At 35.0% G+C, this 26,108-nt stretch overlaps 1 protein-coding gene and 1 non-coding gene across 2 annotated transcripts; both read right to left on the reverse strand.

Annotated features, from left to right (window-relative positions):
- Positions 1-3,713: 3,713 nt before the first annotated feature.
- On the reverse strand, positions 3,714-25,609 carry LYRM7 (LYR motif containing 7). Its single transcript, XM_039880000.1, has 5 exons — positions 25,456-25,609; positions 20,169-20,241; positions 18,591-18,661; positions 15,667-15,748; positions 3,714-4,187 (listed from the first exon to the last, which is right to left on the reverse strand). The coding sequence occupies exons 1-5, from the start codon at positions 25,471-25,473 to the stop codon at positions 4,117-4,119; spliced, it is 315 nt and encodes a 104-aa protein (XP_039735934.1). The 5' UTR covers positions 25,474-25,609; the 3' UTR covers positions 3,714-4,116.
- LOC120616701 (5S ribosomal RNA) lies at positions 9,604-9,721 on the reverse strand. The gene has a single exon (XR_005656656.1). It is a non-coding gene; the product is annotated as a 5S ribosomal RNA (ribosomal RNA).
- Positions 25,610-26,108: the final 499 nt, after the last annotated feature.

The raw sequence follows: 26,108 nt of genomic DNA on the forward strand, positions 1-26,108 counted from the left end.
GAAGTAAAATTGCTGGATCACATGGTAGTTCTATTTGTAATTTTTTTGAGGAGCCTTCATATTGTTTCCCATAGTGGCTGCACCAATTTCCAATCCCACCACCAGTGTACAAGGGTTACCTTTCTCCATATTCTTGCCAATACTTGGTTATTTCTTATCTTTTTGATAATAGCCATCCTGACAGGTGTAAGGTGATATCTCATTGTGGTTTTGATTTGCATTTCCCTGATGTTGAACATCTTTTCATATGTCCATTGGCCATCTGCGTGTCTTCTTTGGAAATGTGTATTCAGATCCTCTGCCCATTTTTAGTGGATTGTTTGTTTTTATTCCATTGAGTTGTATGAGTTTACATGTTTATTCCATTGAGTTGTATGAGTTTATATGTTTATAGTATAGTAACTGTATAGTACTACAATTTTAACTGCAATTACAATGAATTTAGAGATCAATTTGGGAAGCATCAACATGAGCATATATTTCTCCAATTGTTACTGAAACTCTTGCCAAAAATCACCAAAGTCATCTCCATTTTGCTAAATTCTACTGGAATTTTAACTGCAATTATAATGCAATCACACTTTCTTCAATGAAACACTTTTTTGACTTGGCTTCCAGGACTCTATACACAAGGGGTCAACAAACCTTTTCTGTAAGGGAGCCACATAGCAATTTTAGGCTGTGTAGATTAGTTTCTGTTACAATTACTCGACTCAGCCATTGTAATATGAAAGCAGCCATGGACAATATGTAAATGAATTAAGTGTGGTAGTGTTCTAATAAACATTTATCTATAGAAAAAGGTAGTGGGTCAGATTTGGTCCCTAACTAAACCTAATGCTATAGTTTGCTAACTTCTGCTCTACATTTTCCTTATTTTCATCCTACTTTACAAGAAATTTCTCTGTCCTTGTGCTTATTGTTCCTTCTCCTTAATCTCTTAAAACCGGTGTGCCCCAGGACTCAATTATTTTTTTCTTTATATATAACCAGTTTCTTGATTTCACCCAATGTCATGATTTTAAGTACTTTATACATATTAATGGCTCCCAAATATATATCTCCAGCTCAGACCATCTTCTGATCTACAGATGCTATATATCCAATGTCTTATCAACATCTCCCTAACAGGCCTTTTCTACACATGCCCAAAACTAAACTCGTTACCTTTTTCACAAACCTAGTCTAGTTTCACCATCACAATTGATGGCAACAATATCCTCCCAGTTGCTCAGGCCAAAACCCTTGGGAACCATGCCTGACTCCTTTTTTTTTTTTTTGTCTCATCTTACATTTAATCCATCAGGAAATCCATGCTCTGTATCTAAATATATCCAGAATCTTGCCACTTCTCACCACTGTCACTGCTGTCATTCTGGTCTAAGCCATTATCATGTCTTACCTAAAATAATGCAAGAGACTTGTAATTGGTATCCCTGCACCCCTGCACCCTTTCTCTCACAGTCTATTCTCAGCACAATAGCCATAGTGGTCCCTTTAAAACTGAAAATCAGATCATATAACTCCTCTTCTCAAAACCATCTAATAGCTCTGTATATTGTTAAGAGTAAAATGCACAGTCCTTGTAATAGCCTACCTAACCTGGCATCCACTCCCCAACCTCCTCTACCATATCATTTCTATGACTTCATCTCATACTACTCTCCCCCTAAATCACTTTGCTCCTGTCACTTGGCTCTCCTCAAACACAGCAGACATGAACCTGTCTCAGGAACACTGTACTACAGTTTGCTCTACTTGAAAAGCTCTTCATTTAGGTATCTGCATGGCTAGACCCCTCACATGCTTGTCTTTGCCCAACTATCACTTTCTTAGTGTGACTTTCCCTGATCATGGTATTTAAAATTGCAACACCCTGTTTTTCCTAGCTTCCCTATCTCCCCTTCCAGCCTTATCTCTCTACATATTACTTATCACCTTCTAATTTACTTTTTAATTATGTTTATTGTCTGTCTCTCATCTCTAGAGAGTAAGTTCCCCCAGGCAGTGAATTAGTGACAGTCCCAACAGGAAATAGATGATGTACTTAAGATATGGTTGTTTGAGGAAGATTTATTTACAAAGGGACTATTTACTAACCTGTAGGTGTAAGGGAACTCAAGTGGATGGTAGCAAAGGAGTTGATGCCACCCCAGACCTGAGGAGGGGAGGGAGGCTCTTCCCCAAATGGAAAGAAAGAACTGTACAGAGGGTCCTTTGAGAGAAACTTTGAGAGACACTGCCAGCCTGAGGTAACCTCTCAAGTATAGAGCCAGGATATAAGTACCTGCCTTCACTCTCCTCCCTCCTTTTGCTCTCCGGCCAGGGTCCCCCATTGGCTGAACCGGCCAAAAGTCAGAGGGTACAGGAGGCACTTGAGCTGGTTCACACAGGCCGCTCTTTCCAGAGAAGGCTGAGAGCAGGGTCAAGATGGACTGAGAGTGAATCTAAAATGACAAACAGAAGACGAGGCAGACATTTTTGCTACTTTGTTTCATGGCTGTATCCCACGTACATAGGTTTACAATGAGTGTCTAGGTTTCCATCTGTAAAAGAGGGAAATGATCAATCATATCAACTTTTACTGCGAGGACAAGAACTGACCTCTAGATTCACCAAGTGGAGGTCACTAGTAACTGGGACAAAAAGGTTTCAGTTAAGTGGTTTGGATTAAATCTGGACTAGTGTCTACAAGAAAGAATGGGGAGAGAAGTGGAGGAACTAAGGACAGAAATTTCCTAGAACAAAGACAAGCAGAGAAATGGTGCTGAAGCTCGAGGGCAGGAGGGGTTTCAAGAAAGTTTTTTTTTTTAAAGATGGGAAATATTTTAGAATGCTAAATGCTATTGAAAACAATCTAGTGGAGAGAGGGAAAAGACATTTGGCAGAGAAGAGGGACAACTGTAGGAGCAAAGTCCTTGATTCCAATATACGGTTGACACTTAACCAACACAGGGGTTGGTGTGCCGACCTCCCGCACAGTCGAAAATCAGGGTAGAACTTCTGACTCCCCCAAAACTTAAGTTGCTCCCCAGTCTCTGCAGGGTATTGGTTCTAGGACCTCTCCTGCAGATGAGAGAATCCGGGGATGCTCAAGTCTCCTATGTAAAATGGCGTAGATGAATGCAAAAAGCCAGCCCTCCACCTCCACAGACTTCTAACTAGGATTAAAAACAGTACAGGTACTTATTGAAAAAATCATGTGTAAGCGACCTTCAGAGTTAGAACCTATGTTGTTCAAGGGTCAACTGTATAGTAACTTAGGATATGCTCAAAATCACTTTACCTATAATCAGAAAAAGGATGGGCTGTTCAATAAGTGACGCTGAGGCCAGCTGTTTTCCCATAAAAAAAGAAAGATAAAATTATATCCCTCCCTCACATCATAAACAAAAATAAATTCTGGATGGTGTAAAGGCCCGAACACAAAAAGCAAAACTTCAATGTTTGACACTCTTTTAAAATAATTAGGATTTCTTTATTCTACATGATCCTAGCTAATTTTGATATTTTATTCATCTATCTTCAGAAGACTGATTTAAAAATGTTTTTATAGGAATACAAAGATACTCTCTATCTCTAAAAAGAAACTGTATTATTATTTGTTAGCTACGGAAATAATTTCAGTGTTTTAGGAAACAAAGACCACCCTCTGTGCAGAGCTAGCACACACTGTGACATTTTGAACAATTTGAAGTTTTTGAGACTAAATATCAATTTAATCTAATAATTTTAATGTAATAGTTCCATTTCACATGAGAAGAAAACCCACCCACTTGTCAAAACACTGCATTCTCAAGTAGTTATGGTGATACCAAAATACTCATCAAGGTCAAAGAAAAGTGAGTATGATATACCTCCCTAATCATTTATTTCACTTTATAAAGTTTGATTTTCCATGAAAATGAAATATCTAATGTTCTTTATAAATACTTAATTATGGTCTGCAGTTTTCAGAGATGTCCTTTTAACATGAAATTTAATTATACAACTATGCTTTAATTCACTCATTTTCAATATGCCAGTTCAGAGAGAAATATCTGCATATCCAGGATTTTTGCCAGTTATATATTTTAGAATTAAAAATTACAAAGACTCAATTTTTTCCTAGAAATTTCACTGCTTCTGAGTTGGTGTATCACAATATGGCACATTTTCTATAAGAAGGTCTTTCCTAGGGACCAATTCTGAAAGAAAAATAAAAAGAGAATAATTAACATCATTAAAATTAAAATTAGATATAAATACATTCATTTCCCCCTAAAATTTCTAACAGTAAATTATGGAGTTTTAAGGTAAATCTTCCTGGGATATTTTATTTTAGTTAACTCCTGAGGTAGAGTCCCTGATTTTATGTGGAGACAGTAGGATTCTTATTTCATATATAAAAACATATATGACCAACTTAACCTTTTGCCATTTGTTTATTAAATATAACTAGTTAAATAACTGGATAGAATTCAGCTAAAGCACATTATTAGCCATCTGATTATAAATTACTGATAATTAAAACCATCAACTGGAAATGTTTTTATATTAGCAACTATATCAAAAGTAAGACTGCTTTCCTAATTTAAAGATTCCAAATTTTACAGAACAGTAGCTCCCTACTGGGGGTGTTTTGGCTGGTCACACCAACTAAAGAATGTTACTGGAATTTAGTGGGCAGGAGCCAGGGATGCGTGGGACAGTCTGATGCAGTGAAGAACTATCCTGTTCAAAATGCCAATAGTGGCCCATTGAGAAACATAGTTAAACAACAACAATAAAACGATAAATGTTGATTCCTAGTTTGGATGTCTTGCCAGAGTCAATTGAGAGGCAAGGCTCTTAGGATACAAAAATTTGAGGAGATACATGATTTCTCCTTTTTTCCCTCTAGAAAAGCTGAATCCAAGTGAACTATCAATATCAAAAAATGTTCACACCACATTCTACGAAATAACTTGCCTACATTCTTCAAAAATATCCTAGTCATGAAAGATGAAGAAAGACTGAGGAACTGCTCCAGATTAAGAAAAACTAAGAAAAAAACATAATGACCAAATGCCATTTGTGTGATACTCAATTGGATCCCAGAGAGAATTCCTTTTTCAATTTCCAGAGGGCAAATCTTTTTTCTGCTGCTATAAAGGACATTGTTAGGACAAATGGAAAAAATATGAATAACAGAAATGTATCAATGTTAATATCCTGCTTTTGATAATTATACTGTGGTTACATAAGATAATGTCCTTGTAAATTTAGGAAATACACACAGGAGTATTTTTGAGAAATACACTCTAAAGTAGTTCTCCAAATCTAAACCCAAGTGGGCTATCATAATTTTTAAAAATGCTCTTTTAGGGGAAAGAGGCATTATGTCTGCAATTTACCCTCAGAAAGGTCAGGAAAAAAATAAGAAAAGATGATAAAGCAAATGTGGTAAAAGTGTTAGCATTTGTGGAATCTGGATAAATGAAATTCCCATATCCTTCCTTCCATTTTTCTGGCATCTCTTCCATAAATTTGAATTATTAAATTTTTTTTAAAGACATCAGTAAACTAATTCAATTCAGAAGAAAAATAGAAATTATCACTTAATAAGAAATAATTGAGCTGATTAAAAATAATGCTCTTATAAGACAGATGGTAAACCTGGTTTACTGAAATGAAAAACGGTTAAATAAATATTATTTAACCATTGCTTATATCTCACCTGCTTTTACCAAATCTTCGGAGGTTTCACCAAATTAGAGTTGAGGTTTTAACTTATTAGCAATGGCAGTAAATTGATCCACTTACCAAACATGTATGTGTCTATTTTATGCTGGACATTACATCAAGAAATGAAGATAAAGAGGTAAACATAACAGTCTCTTCAGTAGATCATGGTGACTATAGTTCATAATACTGTATTGCATGTTTACAAGTCGCTAAGAGAACAGATCTTAAAAGTCCTCATCACGAAAAAAAATTTGTAACTATGTATGGGGAGAGAGAATAACTACTTAATGTGGTGATCATTTCATAATATATACAAATATCAAATCATTATATTGTACATGTGAAACTAATATGATACCATATGTCAATTTTGCCTCAATAAAAAAAAGTCTCTTCAGCTTCAGAAAAGTTCACAATCTAGGGAAAAGACAGATATATAAACCAAAAGTCCAACAAATGGTGGTTTAAATGAATAAGAGATTTAATTTTCTCACATATCAAGAAATACAGATTGCCGCAGTCCCGGGCTACTGAAGATCTGTACCACCACTAAGGACCCAGGCGCTTTTCTTCCTGCTCTGCTACCCTTAGTGTGTGTTTTCTGTCCTCATTGCTGCTGTCCCATCACGTCTGCCCTCAAGCAGGCAGGAAGAGAGATAGGGAAAGAGTGAAAGGAGAGTGATAGCTTGGCCTATGCCTTTTTAACAGGAAAACAATTGCCTTCTTGGAAGCAACACCTGATAGATAGCTGCCTACAATGGCCAGAAAGGTGTCACAAGTTTGAGAAATCACTGTGTGTGTGTGTGTGTGTGTGTGTGTGTGTGTGTGTGTGTGTGTGTGTGTGTGTGTGTATGCATGTGTGTATATATATATACATTATATATATATAATGTATATATATATATTTGGCTTGGCACATAGTACGTTAGTTAGTAAGAAAGAATGGTTACTGGAGAAGCAACAAGCAGTCCACCCTTTTAGCTACATGATATATATATATACATTATATATATATAATGTATATATATATATTTGGCTTGGCACATAGTACGTTAGTTAGTAAGAAAGAATGGTTACTGGAGAAGCAACAAGCAGTCCACCCTTTTAGCTACATGACATGATGACATGAATATACATCCTTCTTCCCATGTACAGAATATATCCATTTACCACCTGACCTCTAAGGTCTCATCCAGATTCAAATCAAGGATCTCTGGCTGATGTACTAGCCTTTCCATTAGGTCCAGCTGTGGCTCACATGGTAGATACCTATTAGACCATAATAAACAGGATAGAGCAATAAAAACCTGGAATGGGAAACACATGGCAGTCGCTATTCCACAGCAAATCCTAAATCCTGATGGACAGGAAGAGCAAGGTCTCCTTGCTTTTGGCAATGCAATAAATTACCTAGTCAGCCAATCTGGCAGCACCCAATTCTGTTTTCTGGGAGACTCAAAGACTCTCCCTTGTCCACTGTCCTTCGAGGCTCCTGATTTTGTCTTCTGGAGGATCCTCCTTGTCTGGATGTGGGGATATTGGTAAAGATGCCCTCCTTTGAGGCTCTGAAGCTTTCAAAGGTGTGGGGGTTTCTTGGCAATACAATTCATTCAAACTATAAGCTCCAAATCTGCTTACCCCCCAACCCCGTCTTTTCCATGTGTTAGTAGCCATAGGCAAACATCTTGACATAGTTTTTAAGCATGAAGATTTTCCTCCTTCAGTAATGGCCCAGCCCCCAACCCTCAGCTTAATGGACACTTAAAGTAATGAAAAACAGTGAGTAAATGCATCCTATATCTGATCTTTGTTTGGCAAACGAGAAGGCCTGGGGTACTGATCTTATTTAATGTTAGAGCTTAGAAGTCCCTTTCTTATTTTGGCTTTAGTTTTAGTGGAAGGGAGCAATTGGCATTTTCAAACCTGCAAAGTTCTGAATTATAGGACTCTCAACCAAGTAGATTTCTGAATGTAGACAGAAGTGCCGCTCAGCAAAGCAGTACTTCCATCTTTGCTTTGCAGACCAACTAGCTTAATCTGCATTCATCCTCTTTTTCAAAATTTTGCTGAAAGCACCCATTGACATTCTGGTTATTTCTCCTATTGCTATAGCCTCAGCCGGTACTTGGTATGTGTTTCAAGAAACAGTAGGAGACATTGGACTTTATATTTCACCACTACATACCAAAAGCCATTAGCTTAAAGCCTGTAATGGTCAAGTCCATGATCATCATACCCGCCACCCCAATCTCTGCCTTTGATTCAACTAAATTCACCTTGTATTTTGTGTAATTTTTAGTACCTCACTTCTGGTAACAAATTCTGTTGTCCTTAGTTACAAATAACAGAAGCTGACTCTGGCTGATTAGGTAGAAAAGGCATACATTAGTAGGTTATTGGTCTAACTCATGGAATTGTTGTGAGGGCTTAAGAATTAGGAAGGCTTGCAGCTAAGCTTCCAGGAACACTATCCAAAGACATATCACAGAACTAGTCTAATGATGCAAACTGCTGCTGCCTATGGGGCACTAGAAGAAAGTGCCACCATTTTCACCCCCATTGTGCACAAGATGTTACACTTCAGATGCTCCTTACTACACCTGCTCCTGCCACTGCACCAATGCCATTCTGGATCAATAACTCTGCAACCACTGATGCTATTCTTGCCAGCAAAACAAATTCTGTGCCAAGCCTCTTTTCTCAACTTCATTTCTAGATATGGGTGAGTGTGCTCCTATGTCAAATGTCTGTGCCTGAGCTGCACAGGGAACTGAGAAACTGAATCTTCTAAGTTCTATTTCGGGGATTTGGAACTCATTCCTGAAATGAAACAAGGACATTTAAAGAGTGGTAAATAACCAGAAAACCTGTCAAATTTCACTACTGCATCCCTTTACACAACTTACTTTATTAGGCAATCTTTGGAATCAAAGGCACTCTTTAATTGAATTTTTCTGTATTTAATTGCTAAAATTTGAATTAGGCCAAACATATTACAGGTATCTTTACATGCAGGATACTATTTTCACAGTAATTTTGTTTTACAAGATTATAAAACCTCTAACTCTGCTCTATATATTAGATATCAAAGTACCATAACAGCGTTAGTTTATTGAAGTTGCCACATCATGATAAAGAATTACAGTAAGATGAGGTTTATTTCCTATACTATAGGCCCCTAAAAAACTTTACCTACTATGGCCATATTAAATGTATCATTAAAAAGTAATTTCTTAAAATAAAAAGACTTAAACTCAATTATGGCCCCAAATCAAAATTTAGGTCAAGATTAAACATAAATAAATAAAAATAAAAGAGGAAATACTTCCAAACTCATTTTACAAGGCCAGCATAACCCTCACTCCAAAACCAGACAAGTACCCTACCAAAAAAGAAAATTACAGGCTAATATCCCTGATGAACATAGACATAAAAATCTTCCACAAAACATTAGCAAACCAAATTTAACAATACATTAAAAAAATCATATACCATGAGCAAGTAGAATTTATTCCAAGGATGCAAGGACAATTCACATTTACAAATCAGTCAGTGTGATACACCACATTCACAAAATGAAGGATAAAAATCACAGAATCAAATAAATGCAGAAAAAGCATCTGACAAAATTCAAATCCACTCATGATAAAAACTCTTGATAAAACGGGTATAGGGGGAACGTACCTCAATGTAATAAAAGTCATGTATGACAAGCCCATAGCTAACACATCATATTCAATGGTGAGAAAGCTTTTCCTTTAAGATCAGAAAGAAGACAAGATGCCCACTCTCATTACTTCTTTTTTTAAATTTATTTTTTAGGCAAGGCAACCCCTGGTTGACCTCACAGATTGCAAGGAACTTGTCAGCTTACAATCCCTTATTTTTTATTTTTTACGCTTACAGCACCTGGTTTCCTAGGTGGTCTCCCATCCAAGTACTAACCAGGCCCAACCCTGCTTAGCTTCCGAGATCAGACGGGATCAGGCTTGTTCAAGGTGGCATGGCCGTAGACCCACTCTTACTACTTCTATTCAACATAGTACTAGAAGTCCTCGACAGAGCAATTAGGCAAGAAAAAAAAAAAAGGCATCCAAATCAGAACAGAAGTAAAACTGTCTCTATTTATAGATGATATCACATAGTTAAGCCTTAAAGACTCCAACAAAAAAACTACTAGAACTAATAAACAAATTCAGTAAAGTTGCAGGATACAAAAAATGAATATATATAAATCAGTTGTGTTTCTATACACTAACAACCAACTAGAGGAATTAGGACAACGATCCCATTTACAACTGCATCAAAAAGAATAAAATACCTAGGAATAATTTTGACCAGTACACTGAAAACTGTAAGAAACTGATGAAAAAAATTGAAAAAGACACAAATAAATGTAAAGATATTCCATGCTCACAAATTGGAAGAATTATTACTGTTAAAATGTCCATACTACCCAAAGCAATCGATAGATTCAATGCAAACTCTATCAAAATTCCAATGGCATTTTTCACAGAAATAGAAGAAACAATCTTAAAATTCGTATGGAACCACAAAAGACTCCAAATAACCAAAGTAATCTGGATACAGAAGAACAAAGCTGGAAACATCACACTTCCTCACTTCAAACTATACTACAAAGCTATATCAATCAAAACAGTATGGTATTGTTATAAAAACAGACACATACATCAATGGAACAGAATAGAGGGCCTAGCAACAAACTCAAATATATGTGGTCAATTAATTTATGACAAAGGAGCCAAGAATACACAATGGGGAAAAGACAGTCTCTTCAATAAATATTGTTGGGAAACTGGACAGTAACATGCAGAAAAATGAAAATGGACCCCTATCTTATACCACAAAAATTAACTGAAAACATAAAACTCCTAGAAGAAAATACAGGCAGTAAGTTCCAGTCTTGGCAATGATTTTTTTAGATTTGACACGAAAAGCAAGGTCAACAAAGCAAAAATAAGCAACTGGGACTACATCAAACTAAAAAGCTTCCACAAAATGAAAAGGCAACCTACAGAATGGGAAAAAATATTTGCAAATCATATATCTGATAGGGGCTAATAACCGAAATATATAAAGAATGCATACAACTCAAAAACAAACAATCAATCGAAAACCCAAAAAATTCCCCAACCAAACAATCCTACTAAAAAATGGGCAGAGGATCTGAATACACAAGGAAGACATACATACATACACACATACGAGGAAGACTCACAGGCATATGAAAAGGTGCTTAATATAACTAATATAACATAAAAATACATATCAAAACCATAAGATATCACCTCACACCTATTAGAATGACATTATCAAAAAGACAAGAAATAATAAAGTGTTGGCAAGGATGTGGAAACAAAGAAAACCCTATGTATCATTGATGGAAATGTAAATTGGTGCAGCTACTATGGAAAACTAATTTAGCAATTCCCTCAATTCACTTCTATTTATTAAAAAAAAAAATGAAACCACTATCTCGAAAAGATATCTGCACCTCTATGTTCATCTTTATTTATAACAGCCAACAAATGGAAAGAACCTAAGTGTCCACTGACGAATGAAGAAAATGTAGTGTGTATATGTGCTTTTTACATACACATATACACACACATATAAGTGGAAAATTCTTCAGTCATAAAAAGGAAACCTGCCATTTGTGACAACATAGATGGACCTTGAGGACATTATAATAAATGAAATAAGTCAGACAGGACAAATACTACATGATCTCATGTATATGTGAAATCTGGTGGTTGCCAGAGGCAGGGGATGGGAGTGGGTGGGTGAAATGGGTGAGAGTGGTCAAAAGGTACAGACTTGCAATTATAAGAGAAATAAGCCCTGGGGTTGTAATGTATACCAGGGTAACTGTAATTAACAATACTGTGTTGCATATTCAAAAGATGCTAAAAGAGTGATTTTAAAAGTTCTCATCACAAGAAAATAAATATCTTAATGTGGTCATGAATGTGAACTAGAAATTTACTATGATAATCATTTTGCCATATATACACATATAAAATCATTATCTTATAGACCTAAAAATAATATAATGTTATGTCAATTATATCTCAATTAAAAAAATCTATCAATGGCATGGTTTGTAATAGTGTGGTGATCAAAGAGGCAGCTCACATACAAATAATTTATAAGACATTAAAATATTTAACTTCAGAGTTACAAAAAACATTTCTAAATATATCAAGTACACAAATATAAATAAGCTGAAATTAGAGAACTTGAACACAAAATTGTTTTCGTCTAAGAACCTGTTCCTGACCCACCCGTAGAGCTCTGCTATATGCCTCAACAACACCTATGCCTCTTTATGGCACCCAAGGACTGTGACTGAACACTTACTTGTCTATATTCTACACAGTACCCTAAGTTCCATAAGGACAGAAACCAGATCTGTCTTGCCTGTTGCTCTATTCTCATTGCCTAGCACAACAGACATTCAGTAAATGTTTTCTGAATCACATTGACTTTCCTTAGAATATAAACCTTAAGAGAGTTTTAGGCAAAGACAAATATAAAAAACAAAGGACAGAGGTTTTGAAACACATCTAAAATAAAGAACAGCTTCCTAGAGCTGTCATTTTTTAAAAAATATATTACACATGTTCCCTATTTTGTTTTTCTTACATATATGCTAGAGAAAATTAAAAAAATATAATATTCAAAAACATAATTTTTGAATGATATAATATTCAAAAATGTAATTTTTGAATAATGCTATCCACAAACTAAGTACTATTAATATATAGCCCCCTGAAGTCCTGAATTTTCCTGGTACCTTATTCATAAATGTGGTTACTATCTATAGAATATATGTTTGATAAAGGCCAACACTAAAACCAGCTGACCAATGTCCACATTAGAAAGAAAGCTTTGACAAATGTCGATAATCAGTGAAAAAACAAGTATAGAACAATGAGTGAATTTCAGTATTTTTCTAAGTCATAGTTATTATTTTTCTATAGAATACCTAGGAACCTGAGATCATACCAAAAAGAAAGAAAGAGAGAGAGAGAGAGAAGTAGAGAATATCTGGAAAGAAAAAGTTCCCCCAATATTTAAAAAAACTTTAATAAAGAGTTTTTCTCAAATGATTAAATTAGCATGTCTAATAAAGAATGTTGAAATTATGTGAAAGAATAAGGGATGTAATTTTTTTAAGGAAAAAAATAAGAAATTCTGGATAAAGAGTTCTTGCTGGGAGTCAATATTTAATTTCCACTGTAAATATTATTTGGAAGAGAAGGAAAAAGAGAGATGGATTTAGAATTCGTGCATACAAGGTGATTACTCTTGCAGATGAAATTTCATTTTTGATTATTTTTCATGTTGGGACATTATGTGGTATTTTTTAGAAAAATACAATCACATTTCTTTATTTTATAACCAAGAAACAGAATTTTAATTCTTCTCATTTCTATATGCCAGTATAGACGCTACTAAAGTATGTGCAGGAATTATGCTTAAAGTAACTTTTAAAAACGGAAATTAAAGGGTCAAATTTGTTATATCTTGGACGTACAGGCATAAAGGAGGAAAAACAGAGCCATTTATATCTTAATAGAAAGAATAGGCCATTTTTAAGGCACTATAGCATTATGTACTAATAATGAAAGAGTCAAATTTTTCAATCCTGTGGGAAAATTAAATCACACAGAAATCCAAAAGATAAAAAAAAATTTAAACCAATACTGTCATATCTAAAACCAGACATTTGAAATGTAGATATCAATTTGTTATTTGAAATAACCTAAATTTTTATTCATATAATAGAGATATTTACCTGTGGTTACCTGTCTAAAACGTTGGCTATATTACACAGCTCTAAAGATCATTATTAACATTAAAGCTAATGACTATAACTATGTTTACTGCCCTTATAAATATAATTCAGATCTAATAATTTCTAATAAATCCTCATGAGCTAAAAATAACTTTAAAAGCCCTATAAGATTTATAATACTAGACATCAAGATTTATTATAAGACTGTAGTAATCAAGGCATTATGGCATGTGATGCAAGGACAGAAAAACTAACTGAAAAGATTATAAAATTCTGAAACAGATGCACTCACATATCGTTACTTGATATTATGGCAAAGGTGATCCTGCAGTGTAGTAGGGAAAGAGTGGTCTTTTCAATAAATGTTGGATTAACTGAATATTCACATGTAAAAAGTAAATCTTGATCCCTATTTCACACTACATACAAAAATCAACTCTAGTTAATAAAAATAACCAAATAGAAAAGACCAAACAATAAAGCTTTTGGAAGAAAGTATAGGAGAATTTCTTTATGAGTTTGCTTTAAGATTTCTTAAACAGGACTCAAAAGTACAGCAGGTCCTCAAATAGTGCCATTTTGTTTAACCTTGTTTTGTTGTAACATTGATGAGATGCCCTAGGAACTTAACTCTTGCTTATATCAATTAGCCTCTGGTAAAAGTGGTTGCCTTATACGTTGTTTCACTTAAAGTCCCAGAACTCATTGTTGACATTAAAAGAGGGCTTACTAACTAACCATAAAGGAAAAAAATGGACAAACTGGACTACATTACAATTAAGAACTTCTCATCAAAAGATAACACTACTGAATAAAAAAGCAAGCCACAAAGTAGAAGATTCTTATAATACATATATCCAGCACAGGATCTATATTCAGAACACAGAAAGAATTTCTTCAAGTAAATAATAAAAAAGCAAATAATTGCTTAGAAAAATGGGCGAAAGACTTGAACAGCCACTTCATAAAAGAAATGGCCATTAAACAACTGAAAAAGTGTTAATGCTTCATTAGTTAGCAGAGAAATGCAAATTAGAATCATAATCTGATGCTATTACACAACCACCAGAAAGACTAAAATTAAAGAGACACAGTGTTAGTGAGGATATAAAGCGACTGGAGTTCTCAGACACTGCTGTTGGAAGTGTAAGTTAGTCTAACTAACCACTTTAGAAAACTGGTTAGCAGTATTTACTAAAGCTGAATACACACATAATCCCTATAACCTGAAAATTTCACTGCTAGATATACATATATACTCATAGAAATGTTGCTATACACAACATAAATGAATTTCAAAAATACGCTAACAGAAAGAAGCCAGACAAAATAGTAATCCTCTATGATTCCACTTATATAAAGTACAAATACTTTATTAAATTAAAAATCAATAGTGTTAGAAGTCAGGACAGTGGTTATGCTTGTGGGGACGGGGTGCATGGGAGGGACATAAGGGCCTGAGGGGGCTTTTGGGACACTGGTAATATTATACAGCTTAATATGGATTTTGGTTACATAAATATTTCACTGTCAAAATTGGACACTTTTATGTTTGTATCTTATACTTCAGTAGTTTAAAAGGAAAAAAAAGCCTTTAAAAAATGTGAATGTCATAATTTGTTGTTGTTGTCCCCAAAGAGACTTTAGGGAATAAAAACAAAACATAATGTGAAATAAAATTCTGCTGAAGCCCCACCAGAGTCTGGAGGTATAATAAAGGATTCTCTACTATATTTCCACTTCCTATAATTCTAATTCTTCTGAATTAAAATAACTCTAATCATAGAATAAGAGGTAAAGAAACAGACTTAGTCAAGATAGGTGATAAATGATACCAGAAATATTAAGAGCCCAAATAAATGTGATAAAAAAGTCATACAACTACCTTTGTAACTGTAGTTTCATAATACGACCAGAAGTTATGATTAAAAAGAAAAAACAAATTTAAAAAAAGAAAAAAATCTGGTAAAACAAAGTTTCATAATTCAGCATTTTTAAATGGTAGCCTTACAAATGTAGACAACAGATAGAACACTGGCAAAATCAAGCTGTTTTACTAATGAGCGTTAAAAGCACTGTAATGGTTCAATATTTTAAAACACTGCAAACAGAAAATATTTTTCTTTAATTTTACTTACTCAGTGTATTGTGGTCTGTGTGAATACCTTGTATAACAGATGTTCTGAGTAATAATTCAACATCGGAACCTATTTTTAATAGCTGTTAAGAAAACCAAACAAAAAAAAAATTCTTTAGGTGTTTTTTCAATGGTTCATATGAATGTACTGTTTCTGAAAACTATAGGTTTACTATAATTTTTTAGGTAACACTGTCTTTAACCATTCCAAGTATACAGAAAGCCATTCCAAGTATACAGAAAGCTCAGATATGTATGTACTTTTAACTTTTATCTAATCATTCCATATTTTGTTCCAAAACAGATTTAGGTTACTTTTTGTTGTATATATACTTCACGATGTGTTTTAAATGCACAGTTTGGGGAGGTTGCATCTTTCTTTCATAGAATTGGATGTTCTGAACACTAGAAAGAGTATTGAATTAAGAGTAAAATACTAGGATTCTGACTCTGGCTTTGTCATTAAGTGTATATATAGCCTTGGGTTAATAACCTACTCTGAGTTTCACACCTCATTTTATGCAAAATGTAGAACTGGACTAGAACAGTGATTCTCAAAGCTATGGACCCCTGAGAGACCTTAAGATCCTTTCCAGAGACCCATGAAGTCAAAATTATTTTCATAATACTAGAGCCTTCTGCACTGTTTGAGTTGTGAGCATAAGTATAGTTTTTTTCTATGAAATATCATTTTTACTTGAATGAACCACTGAAAGACAAACTATGGTTATTCAGACTTGGGTGTTTAGCAGACTTTTTCTTGAAAATGAGTGAAGTTGGTCACTTCAAGAAAACTGACAGCTTTTGCTGACAGTGATAAAGTTAAAGTTTTCAAGCAAAAAATAAGAATTCTGGTGAACATATCTGCCACCATGACCTTGACAGCTTCTCAACACTTAAAGATTTTTCTGATGAGATGGGTATTGATATTAACAAGTATAATTTAAAATATTACATATTAAACTATGTCAACATTTGGAAAATATGCATTACTTGGTGAACCTGTATTTTCCAAATCATCAGTGCATGGTGTTACAAAATCATGCACGGGTAAAACATCCATTCAAAAGGGAAAGGCAGGTTAAAATCTATTGGTCTACTAAATGTAGACTTGAGAGAGAATATCCTAGGAATAAGCAACAGTATAAATGCCCTAGGACAAGAAAGTTCTTGGTAAATTCAAGCACCCTCATAGAAGGAACTAAGATTAGAAGAGAAGGACATGGTGAGTTGAGGCAGGAAGTTAACAGGGGTCAAATGATGATCTTACAGATCATGGTAGGTAGGGACTTAAAATTTTGCTCTGAATAGGATGAGGAGTCATGGGGGTTGTATGCAGGGGAGTAATAAAATATGAGTCCCCCACTTCGCCTTTTTTAAAGGCTTCCTCTGCCTTTAAAGTATTGAGAGTAGGCTATAAGAAGTTAGGGCAAGAGCAGAGAGTCCACTACAAGGCTGCTGTAACAATCCAGGAAGAGATGATGGTGGCATGAACCAAGAGATGATGGGAGGATGAGAGGTAAAGGGGTCTGTTGAAACCAAAAAATTTGAGATCTGCTGGTCTAGAGGATGCTTAAGTTTCCTTTTGGTGCCAAGACTAATGCACCTTCTAGTACATGACAATGTAATTATCTAAAAGCTACTAAATATTTTATATGAAGAGTTACAGAAAGTAGAAGATACATAACATATTCTATAAAACAAATATCTAATTTCTAGATTGTTTAATGTTAAACTAGTGCTCTAAAAGGGAAATGAATTTGGGAGATAGTTCATTTTCCCAGTTTAGGGTATACAGACAACAATTAAAAAATTTTTAAATCATGATTTCAAAATTTAAAAATAATTACCAAATTGTTATTAATCAGTCTACTGAATAGCAAACAGTACACACTGCTATATATATCTTTCACTTCTATTCAACACTTAATGTGATTATAATGTTATTGTAACTTCTGCATAAATAAAAATTATATAGTTCCTGTATTACATAGCCCTATCATATGCTTAAGTGAAATCTCTCTTTTATCTTTATATTATAGGTATAGAACTACTTAGGCTTTCTCATTTTGTCTCATTAGCTTGATCATTACAGATATTTACTATTTCAAAGATAGTATTTTTCTAAATATAAATGCATTTTTCTCAAAAAAATTTTAACATGTGGAAATTCCATTAAAAATAGAAGAATTTATCTAACTTGTTCCTTCCTCTTTATTAAACCAATTACCAACTACCCCTGCAATTAATTTTCCATTTTTCATTTTCTTCCTATAGGTCCTTTCCCTACACTTACGCAGGGTTAGATACAGGAACACTCAAGGCTGAGACAATGCATACATGCAGCATGATTTTATACAGGAACAGAATCACTGCGCAAGTTTTCAACGAACACAATTTTTCAACGAACACAGACTAGTGTCAGCAGACTGTCTTCATTTAGAGCAAAGGACTAAAATGCAAATATAAAAGTCAAATCAAGAATAGTTCATAAATTGTGGCTGGTTAACTTCCAGTGCCAAGATAGGAATTACAAAAAAAAAAAAAAAAAAATCTAATGAAGCTAAATGAGTAGAAGTTCCTTCTGCTGTTCTGCATTACTACAACACTCATCTTCCTGAGTTTCAGTCACTTGCCTTGGCTGAAGATGGCATTTCTGAGGGAGCCTGAGTGGGTTCAGTGCCTCTTGCTTTGCCCATGGCTATATTCATGTTCTTTTCACCAAGTAACTTGCTGTCTTACGGGTGCTGGCAAAGGAACCAGAGAAGGTGCACCGTACCAAACAAGTGAAGGTTATCTATAGTCAAGATGGCTTTGACTATCAGGATTTTTATTTCACATAACCCATCTCTTTTTATCATTTCCTCCAGTTGCTAAGAAAATTTACAAGAGTTTTATTGTAATTGAAAAACTCATTTACTGTACCTCTTCTATTTTCTTAGGAGAAGCTTCACTTTTATTACTTTTGAATTCTTCATTTATCTTTATTCTGGCTGCTACAGAAAGAAAAATATATATACAGTTATTTGCTTTTCTAATTTATAATTCTGTCCCGATAATCTACATGTTATGCATTATGAATGACTACTTCACTAGTAGAGGAAATTGTTTTGCCCCACGTAAAACAAAGTATAAAAATAAGAAACTTATTAAAGAAGTCTTTTGGAGAGCTTTTGATAGGCTGGCAAATTTGGAATTAAACCAAATATAAACTTTTAGCTCTCTAAAACTTTTGTTTCCTGCTTTTCACTTCCAATTTCATTTGTATACCTCTAGCTATTAGATTCTAATAAATCCAATGTGATGCTTTGTTTCTATAAATCTAAGGATTTAAATTAAAATGCTATTTTTAAGACGGCAAAACTCAATACATACAAGCAGGTTAAACCACATACATACACAAAGATATAGCAACCTTGAGTGCATTGGCTGACATACAAGGTGAGTGATAAATAAAACTTCCACTCATATACACCACTGAGACTCTGGCATCGTTACAGCAGCATAATTTAGTTTAATCTCACAAACTGTCTCATTGTGCTGCTGTGAGCATTTAATGGAACAATCCATATAAAAGTGCTTAGTAAATATTTAGTGTTAGCTGTTCTTATAATTATTTCACTTAAAAACATATAAACAAAAATATGCTATTTGGATGGAAAACAGCCATAAAACCTTCCCTTCTACACTTCATACATTTCAATACATAAGGTGGTTTTGAGTTTGGGCTTTGGAGCCAGACTGCTTAGGCTGGACCCCAGCTCTACCTCTTCCTAAGTATAATGTGGGGCAAATCCTTTCTCACATTTTGTGAGTTTCTTATCTGAGAAACAGAAACTATAATAGTGACCACCTCACAAGGCTGTTATAAGAACTAAATGAAGAGTCTGAGTAAAGTACATACAACATGAGGCATATTCTTTAATACTCAAGAAATTCTCTTGGGTGAATTATAAAAACTTGAATTCCTAGTGACAGTGGGGACATTACCTAGGCAGGCGCAGAAATGCATGAGGACTGGAACGGAACAAGACCAACACAGAACTTAGGAATTAGAGCTCTGGCTTCCAGATAAGACAGGAACCACTTAAAACAGTGAAATACTGAAATCGAAATTTTTTGGGATAGATTCTCTTTCATAGCTGCTGTCACTTCTAGAATGACACAAGGCATTAACAATATGGTAGTATCTAGTCTTAGAGTGTGAAAATTTGATTATATAATAGAGAAATGAGTTTAATAGCTTGAACATAACACAAAGAGTGAAGCATATTGAAATTCTGATCCTTTTTTTCCTTATGAAAACTTGATATTTCAAAAATTTTCTTTAAGTATATACTCCTCTAAGAAGTATAACATACACTACTAATCTTTATAAAACATAACATTAGGGAAGAGATAGTGAAGATCATTCCCTAAGACGAGTCTTTATTATATAGGATCTCTTGGATATCCGTCATCTGAAGGATGGACTTGCTCCAAAGGGGCAAAAAATATACTTACCTTCTAATGCTCTGGCATCATTTTTAAAAACTTGTTGTCTGGTTCTGTGCAGTGTTTTAAAGAGCTGTAAAACCTATCAAGAAAATCAGAATTCAGACCTCAGAAAAAAAAAATTCATTTTACACATTATAAGAATTAAACATTATTTCTTTTGTTGTTTCTTAAATCATTTTTCAAAATAGCTGATGAAAACCAGAGTTTGCCAAAAATAACTTTACCTTGGTTATTTATCTTTAAATTAAAAAAAAAATTAGCTTTACTTACAAAAATAATACAAAATTCTTTGAAATAAAACAATACAAGGATGGGTAAAAGTTAAAAAGCCCCTTGCTAAGGTAAACAACTTTACCAGTCTAGTATGTATTGTTATCATTTTCTTAACATATTGAGAGGCCTTCATCTGCTCTTAAAGTCATATACACATATATACAAACTCACGAACTTATTACATCTTAAAAAGCAAAGAAGGAAGATGTTTCAGATAATTTAAGCAAGTTTGTGATTTCTCAAAAGATAAGTATAATGCTGAGGCTTTTGAATATTCTAAGACTGTGCTTAAAAAAAAAATGGAGAGAAGAGCCTGGCATTTTGGTAGAAGGTTGTGAAAAGGCTTTAGTAATAGGCTGAGACCATCTCACACGTATTAAGTCCAAAGAAGTACTCAATATTCTCTAAATATTGTTTTCTCCTGTCTTCCAAATTTCATTTATGAAAGATACTGAATTTCTCAAGCCAGAAATCCCTAGGTTATTCTTTAAATCTACCTTATTCTTCATATGTAAATTTTAGGATGTCTAATCTTTTGTATACTCTCCATATGCCCAAACTCTAAGTTCAGATGTTCTCCATCTCTTGCCTAGACTAATTATAAATATTTGTCACTCTACAACCATTCCCTCCTTCCCTACTGTCCATTCACTAGATAATAATACCTAACATTCTAACATTTACTGAGTATATCCTGTGTGCTAGGCACTGTTTTAATTATTTTATATATTTTGGAAAACCTATAACATCAAAGGCAGACACCAAAACAGAAACAAGAAATGAGGAGCAGAAAATGAAAATAAAATGAAAACCAAACAACTACAACAAACTCCTCAGAAATACAAGTTATTGCAAACATAGAATAATAACAACCACAAAAAGTTAAATTTAAAAAGGAGCATTCAGAAAACTCCCCAAAGCTCTTGGTTATCAAATGGGTGATAACAAAGATTTAAGTTAAGAAAAATTGGCCAGAAAGTAGAATAAAAATTTAGAGATAAAAACTGAGGAAAGAAAAGGTAAGAAAATTAAGGGTGTAGTCGAGGTGACCCAACAGTTAAATTAATAGGATCTCCAACAAGAGATAACAGAGAAAATAGAAATTAAAAGAGGACTAAATCAAGAAAAATTCACCAAGGCACATGAGTAACTAGGGCGCCATCAAGTGCCCAACACAAATCCCATACCACAGCATATCAAGATTTAAGTTCAATACAATGCTCATAAAAAGAAAAATCTCAGAAAAACAGTTTACATATATAAAGGATAGAAAATCAGAATGGCATCTGACTTCTAAATAGCATCACTATGAGAAGATAAATCATGTTTTTAAAAAATATATATTATTTTTTATTTTTCAATTACAGTTGACATTCAATATTAGTTTCAGGTGTATAGCCTAATGGTTAGACATTTATATAACTTACAAAGTGATATGTCTAGTACCCGCCTGACTCTATACATAGTTATTATAACATTATTGACTTTATTTCCTATGCTATACTTTACATTCCCGTGACTATTTGTAACTGCCAATTTGTACTTCTTAATCCCTTCACCTTTTTCAGCCAGCCCTCCCACCCTCAATCTGGCAACCATCAGTTTTTCCTCTGTATCTATGAGTCCATTTCTTTTCATTTATTTTATTTTTTAGATTCTACATGTAAGTGAAATCATATGGTATTTGTTTTTCTCTGTCGAATTTATTTCACTTAGCATAATTCCCTCTAGGTCCATTCATGTTGTTGCAAATGGTAAGATTTCATTCTTTTTTAAGGTTGACCAATATCTTCAAGTTTTGAAAAAAAAATCCAGCTTAGAACACCATGCCAAAATATCACCTAACTACAAGGGCAAATAGACATTGTCCGAAATGCAAAGTCTCTTATATGCCATATACCCTTTCTTGGAATTCTATAGAAGAATGTGCTCCACCAAGAGATAAACCACAAAAGAAAAAAACATGGGAACCAGGAAGACAAGTGATCCAACACAAGAGAGGCAGACATGATGTGGACAAATACAGGTTAGCCTTTGTGCAATCAGCTGAGAAAGCAACTAGTCTACACTATAGGAAAAGGCTCAATTGCTCCAGAAAAGATTTTACTAGGGAAAAAATAAAACTGGTATACTTTGGTTTTGTTCAGAGTTTAGAAACAGATATGTAGGAAACTAACCAATGATAAAAACAAGGTAGTTATTAATTTCAAGAAAAACTAACTAGAAAGTAAAGGCAATGTAATTCTATATTTATATTAAGAGGAATGAGCTGTGGATATGTTTTATACAGTCAAATAATATCAGAGATGAAAACTGGTTCACTAAAACTTGTATAGAGAAACAGGGTGTAAGGGGAAGCTTAGTCCTCAGCTTCCAGTTAAAATTCAACAATATCTCCAGAAAAAAAATAAATAGCAGTTTAAACATGTTTAGAAACATAGAATATCGGAAGAAATATCTAAAATGATTAAAAGCTCATCTCTGGGGAGCAGGAATTAGGAGTATGTAGAAGGAAGTAGACATCTACTGGTTTCTGTGTAACACTATTTCTTAAACTTTAAACATTTATCACCTTAAAAACTAAAAATTTTATTTTAAAGAGAAAGGACACTATCGAAAAAGAGAAAAGACATCCTACAAAATGAGAGAAAATATTTGCAAATCATGTCTGATAAGAGGCTAGTTCTAGAATATATAAAAAAAATTTTACAATTCAACTATAAACAAAATTTTTTTTAAATAGGCAAAGGATCTGAATAGACATTTCTCCAAAGGAGACAAATAGCTATTAAGGCCACTTGGGAAATACAAATTTAAATCGCAGTGACACTACTGCTCTCCAGTTAGATAGCTATAGTCAAAAAGATAGTCCATAACAAATGTTGGCAGGGATGTGGAAATACTGGAACTTACACATTGTTGGTGGGAAAAATGGTGTAGCTGCTTTGGAAAACTGTTTGGCAGTTACTAAAAATTAAACATAGACTTATCATATGAGCTAGCAATTGCACATGTAGGCATATACCCAAGAAAAATGAAAACATGTATTCACACAAAAACTTATACATGAATGTCCATAGTAGTATTATTCATAGCTGTCAGAAAGTAGAAACAACCCAAATGTCCGTCAACTCATCTGAGTAAATAGAATGTGGTATATACATACTGTTATAGCTTGAATTGTGTTAAGACATGTGGAAGTCCTACTTCCCAGTACCTGTAAATGTGATCTTATTTGAAAATAGGATCTTTGCAGATGTAATCGGGATAAAGTCATCATTACTGCCTTGGCACTATTAGAGCTAATATGACCTTGGAGTTAATAAATTTTTATTAAAAATCAGAAAAGTATGTCATAGATTGTCTTTTCTTCCTCATTTACTTACATTGATTGGACAAATTTATGGAATGTATATAGAAAATGTATTCTGTAGTCAGATCAGTTGGAATCTGACATTGCCACTTATTGTAAGCTTGGATAAGTTACTTAGCCTTTGCCTAATTTTTTTTTAATAATGAGCTTATTTTAAGGGTGTATAGCATAATTTCTGTACTAGTTTTCCTGTAGTCATTACTTACCTATCATTTCAAAGTCTGGGGTTATACGCCCTTCCTTAGTACATCCACAGCTTTGGGCACCTGTTACATTATATGTTAATTAAATGCTTACTTGCTGTTACTTCCTCAAAGGCTTCTTGGTCACCTTTGTATCCTCCACACTTAGTATAAGTGTTTTCTATACATGGTAGACCTTGATAAAAGTGTTTCTGGAATGAATCCTTTCATTTGTATTCAAGTTTTCTAAGCAACTTGCCACTTCAAGGATTTCCATATGATTGTTACTTCCTCTTTCTAGAATACTTTTTCTCTCTTCTCCTTGCTAATTACTAACCAAACTTCAGGTCTCAAAATAACTTTCATGAGTTATATGCTCATAAGATACGCTTATTTTTAATTCAAAGCACTTAATACAACTTAAGTAATTGTTAAAAATCTACCTACTTGCTAGACTTCTTTATGAAGGAAAAGGTCTATTTATGGTTGTATTCACTATATCTACACAATATAGGGTAAATGTTGCCTGTTAGGTATTACTAATACTATTATGGACATTCAATAAATGTTTTGAATGAATAAACATTTACAATTCTGTTTCTATTGCCGCCGTGACACATATTAAAATGTACTGAGAACACCAAGTTCAGTAGTACATGCGGCACGGGCTTGGTGGCATCCAATTACTGCCAACCCTAAGCATTGCTTTTCTCACTCTATTGCAGCAGGCTCGTTTCCTTCTTTCCATGCCTATGTTTTAGCTAGCGACAGGGACAGGTCCCAACCAGCCATACTGATGGTATTTAAGGTTAGGAATGGCTGGTCGCTGAGAATTGTGCACCAGCCAGGAACACAGTTTGACGTGAGACTTGTGCCCCAGTTTGACGATAAATGAATCTGAGACCAGGTCTTTAGGGATGTGACCCCAGAGAGGCCATCGCTTCCCAAGCTCATTCAGAGCACTCGGGTCTCACGGGTCTCTGTTCTGTGTCGCTGAGTGCTCCTTTTGGCAAGTAAATTTGCCGGGGCTCGGTTACTTTCTTTCCTACACTTCTGTGTTCCTTCCGGTTATCTGATTGCACTTTCACTTCATCGGATGGTTGGAGCGCAGGCCTGCCTTTGGTGTCTCGTACACTTCCCAAGGATGACGAATGGATCCCTCAGACAAATACTCGGTGGGGAGATGAAACGCGGGCAGAATTCAAGTCGCAGGCTTGCACCACAGAACATACTCGGTACCCCAGTAGACCAGAATTAGGAACCACTGATGCCTCACTCCCTCTCTCCTCCCTCCTTTGCACCTGCACAAACCCTCCACCCTTCGTGGTTGGTCACCAGGCTCCTCAGGGACAACGGCCACATCCTCGGTAGAGGGCCTTAAGTCCAGCTACAGAGACTCCAGGCAACCTAAGCCAGGCGCTCTGACCCTCCAGGTCGGCATCGAACCCACCCCACGCCTTGTCACCTTGGCCGCCTGACTCATAGCTGTCCTCACCGCGGATACCTCTCAAGCGGTCTAATCGCCGGGTCTCTGGACAACCAATCATTGCCTGGCGTGCGCTGTCCGACTCCCGTAACCACGTTTCCAACGCCCGGCAACCAATCATCACGCAACATCTCCTTCGAAGCCCCGCCTTCCGCGGAGGGACGTGGGAAAGAAGTTTGTGACGCGGTGCCCTATGGGAAAACCGCGAGAAGCCGCCAAGACCAATTACTGTAAAGAGAAGAACGGAAATCACACGAACGCCATGTTAGTTAGGGGCAGAGTCACTTCCGGTTTTTCTGTGGCAACCTCTGGTGGCGGAGAGTGGGTCAACTTTTAAGGGATGGCTTCGACACCTACACGCCAGGTCCTGTTTGGGGGTTGGGCTTATCTATTAAAGAACCCTTATTTTAACGTTTCCTAGTTGCGACTATCTCCTTGCAAAAGTGCATTAGTAAGAGCCATGCTCTAACAACTGCAGCGGACATTTGATTGGACCGCTGATTCCCAAAAGTGCTATGCATACATTCTGTCATTTAATTCCCCCAGAAGGTGAGGTTGAATTACTTGCTGAAGACAACAGGGCTAGTAAATGGAGGTCTGAGATACATACCCGTATGCCAGACCTCAAAGCC

This window comes from Pteropus medius, unplaced genomic scaffold (assembly GCF_902729225.1).
Source record: "Pteropus medius unplaced genomic scaffold, Ma_sr-lr_union100, whole genome shotgun sequence".
In the NCBI taxonomy this organism is placed as follows: Eukaryota; Metazoa; Chordata; class Mammalia; order Chiroptera; family Pteropodidae; genus Pteropus; species Pteropus medius.

Excerpts from the sequence above, each read along its gene's own strand:
- LYRM7 (XM_039880000.1), bottom strand. Across the intron at positions 18,662-20,168 it reads TGATGCCAGAGCATTAGAAG|CAGCCAGAATAAAGATAAAT; the intron begins GTAAGTATATTT and ends TTCTTTCTGTAG. Across the intron at positions 15,749-18,590 it reads CTCCTAAGAAAATAGAAGAG|CTATTAAAAATAGGTTCCGA; the intron begins GTACAGTAAATG and ends TTTTCTTAACAG.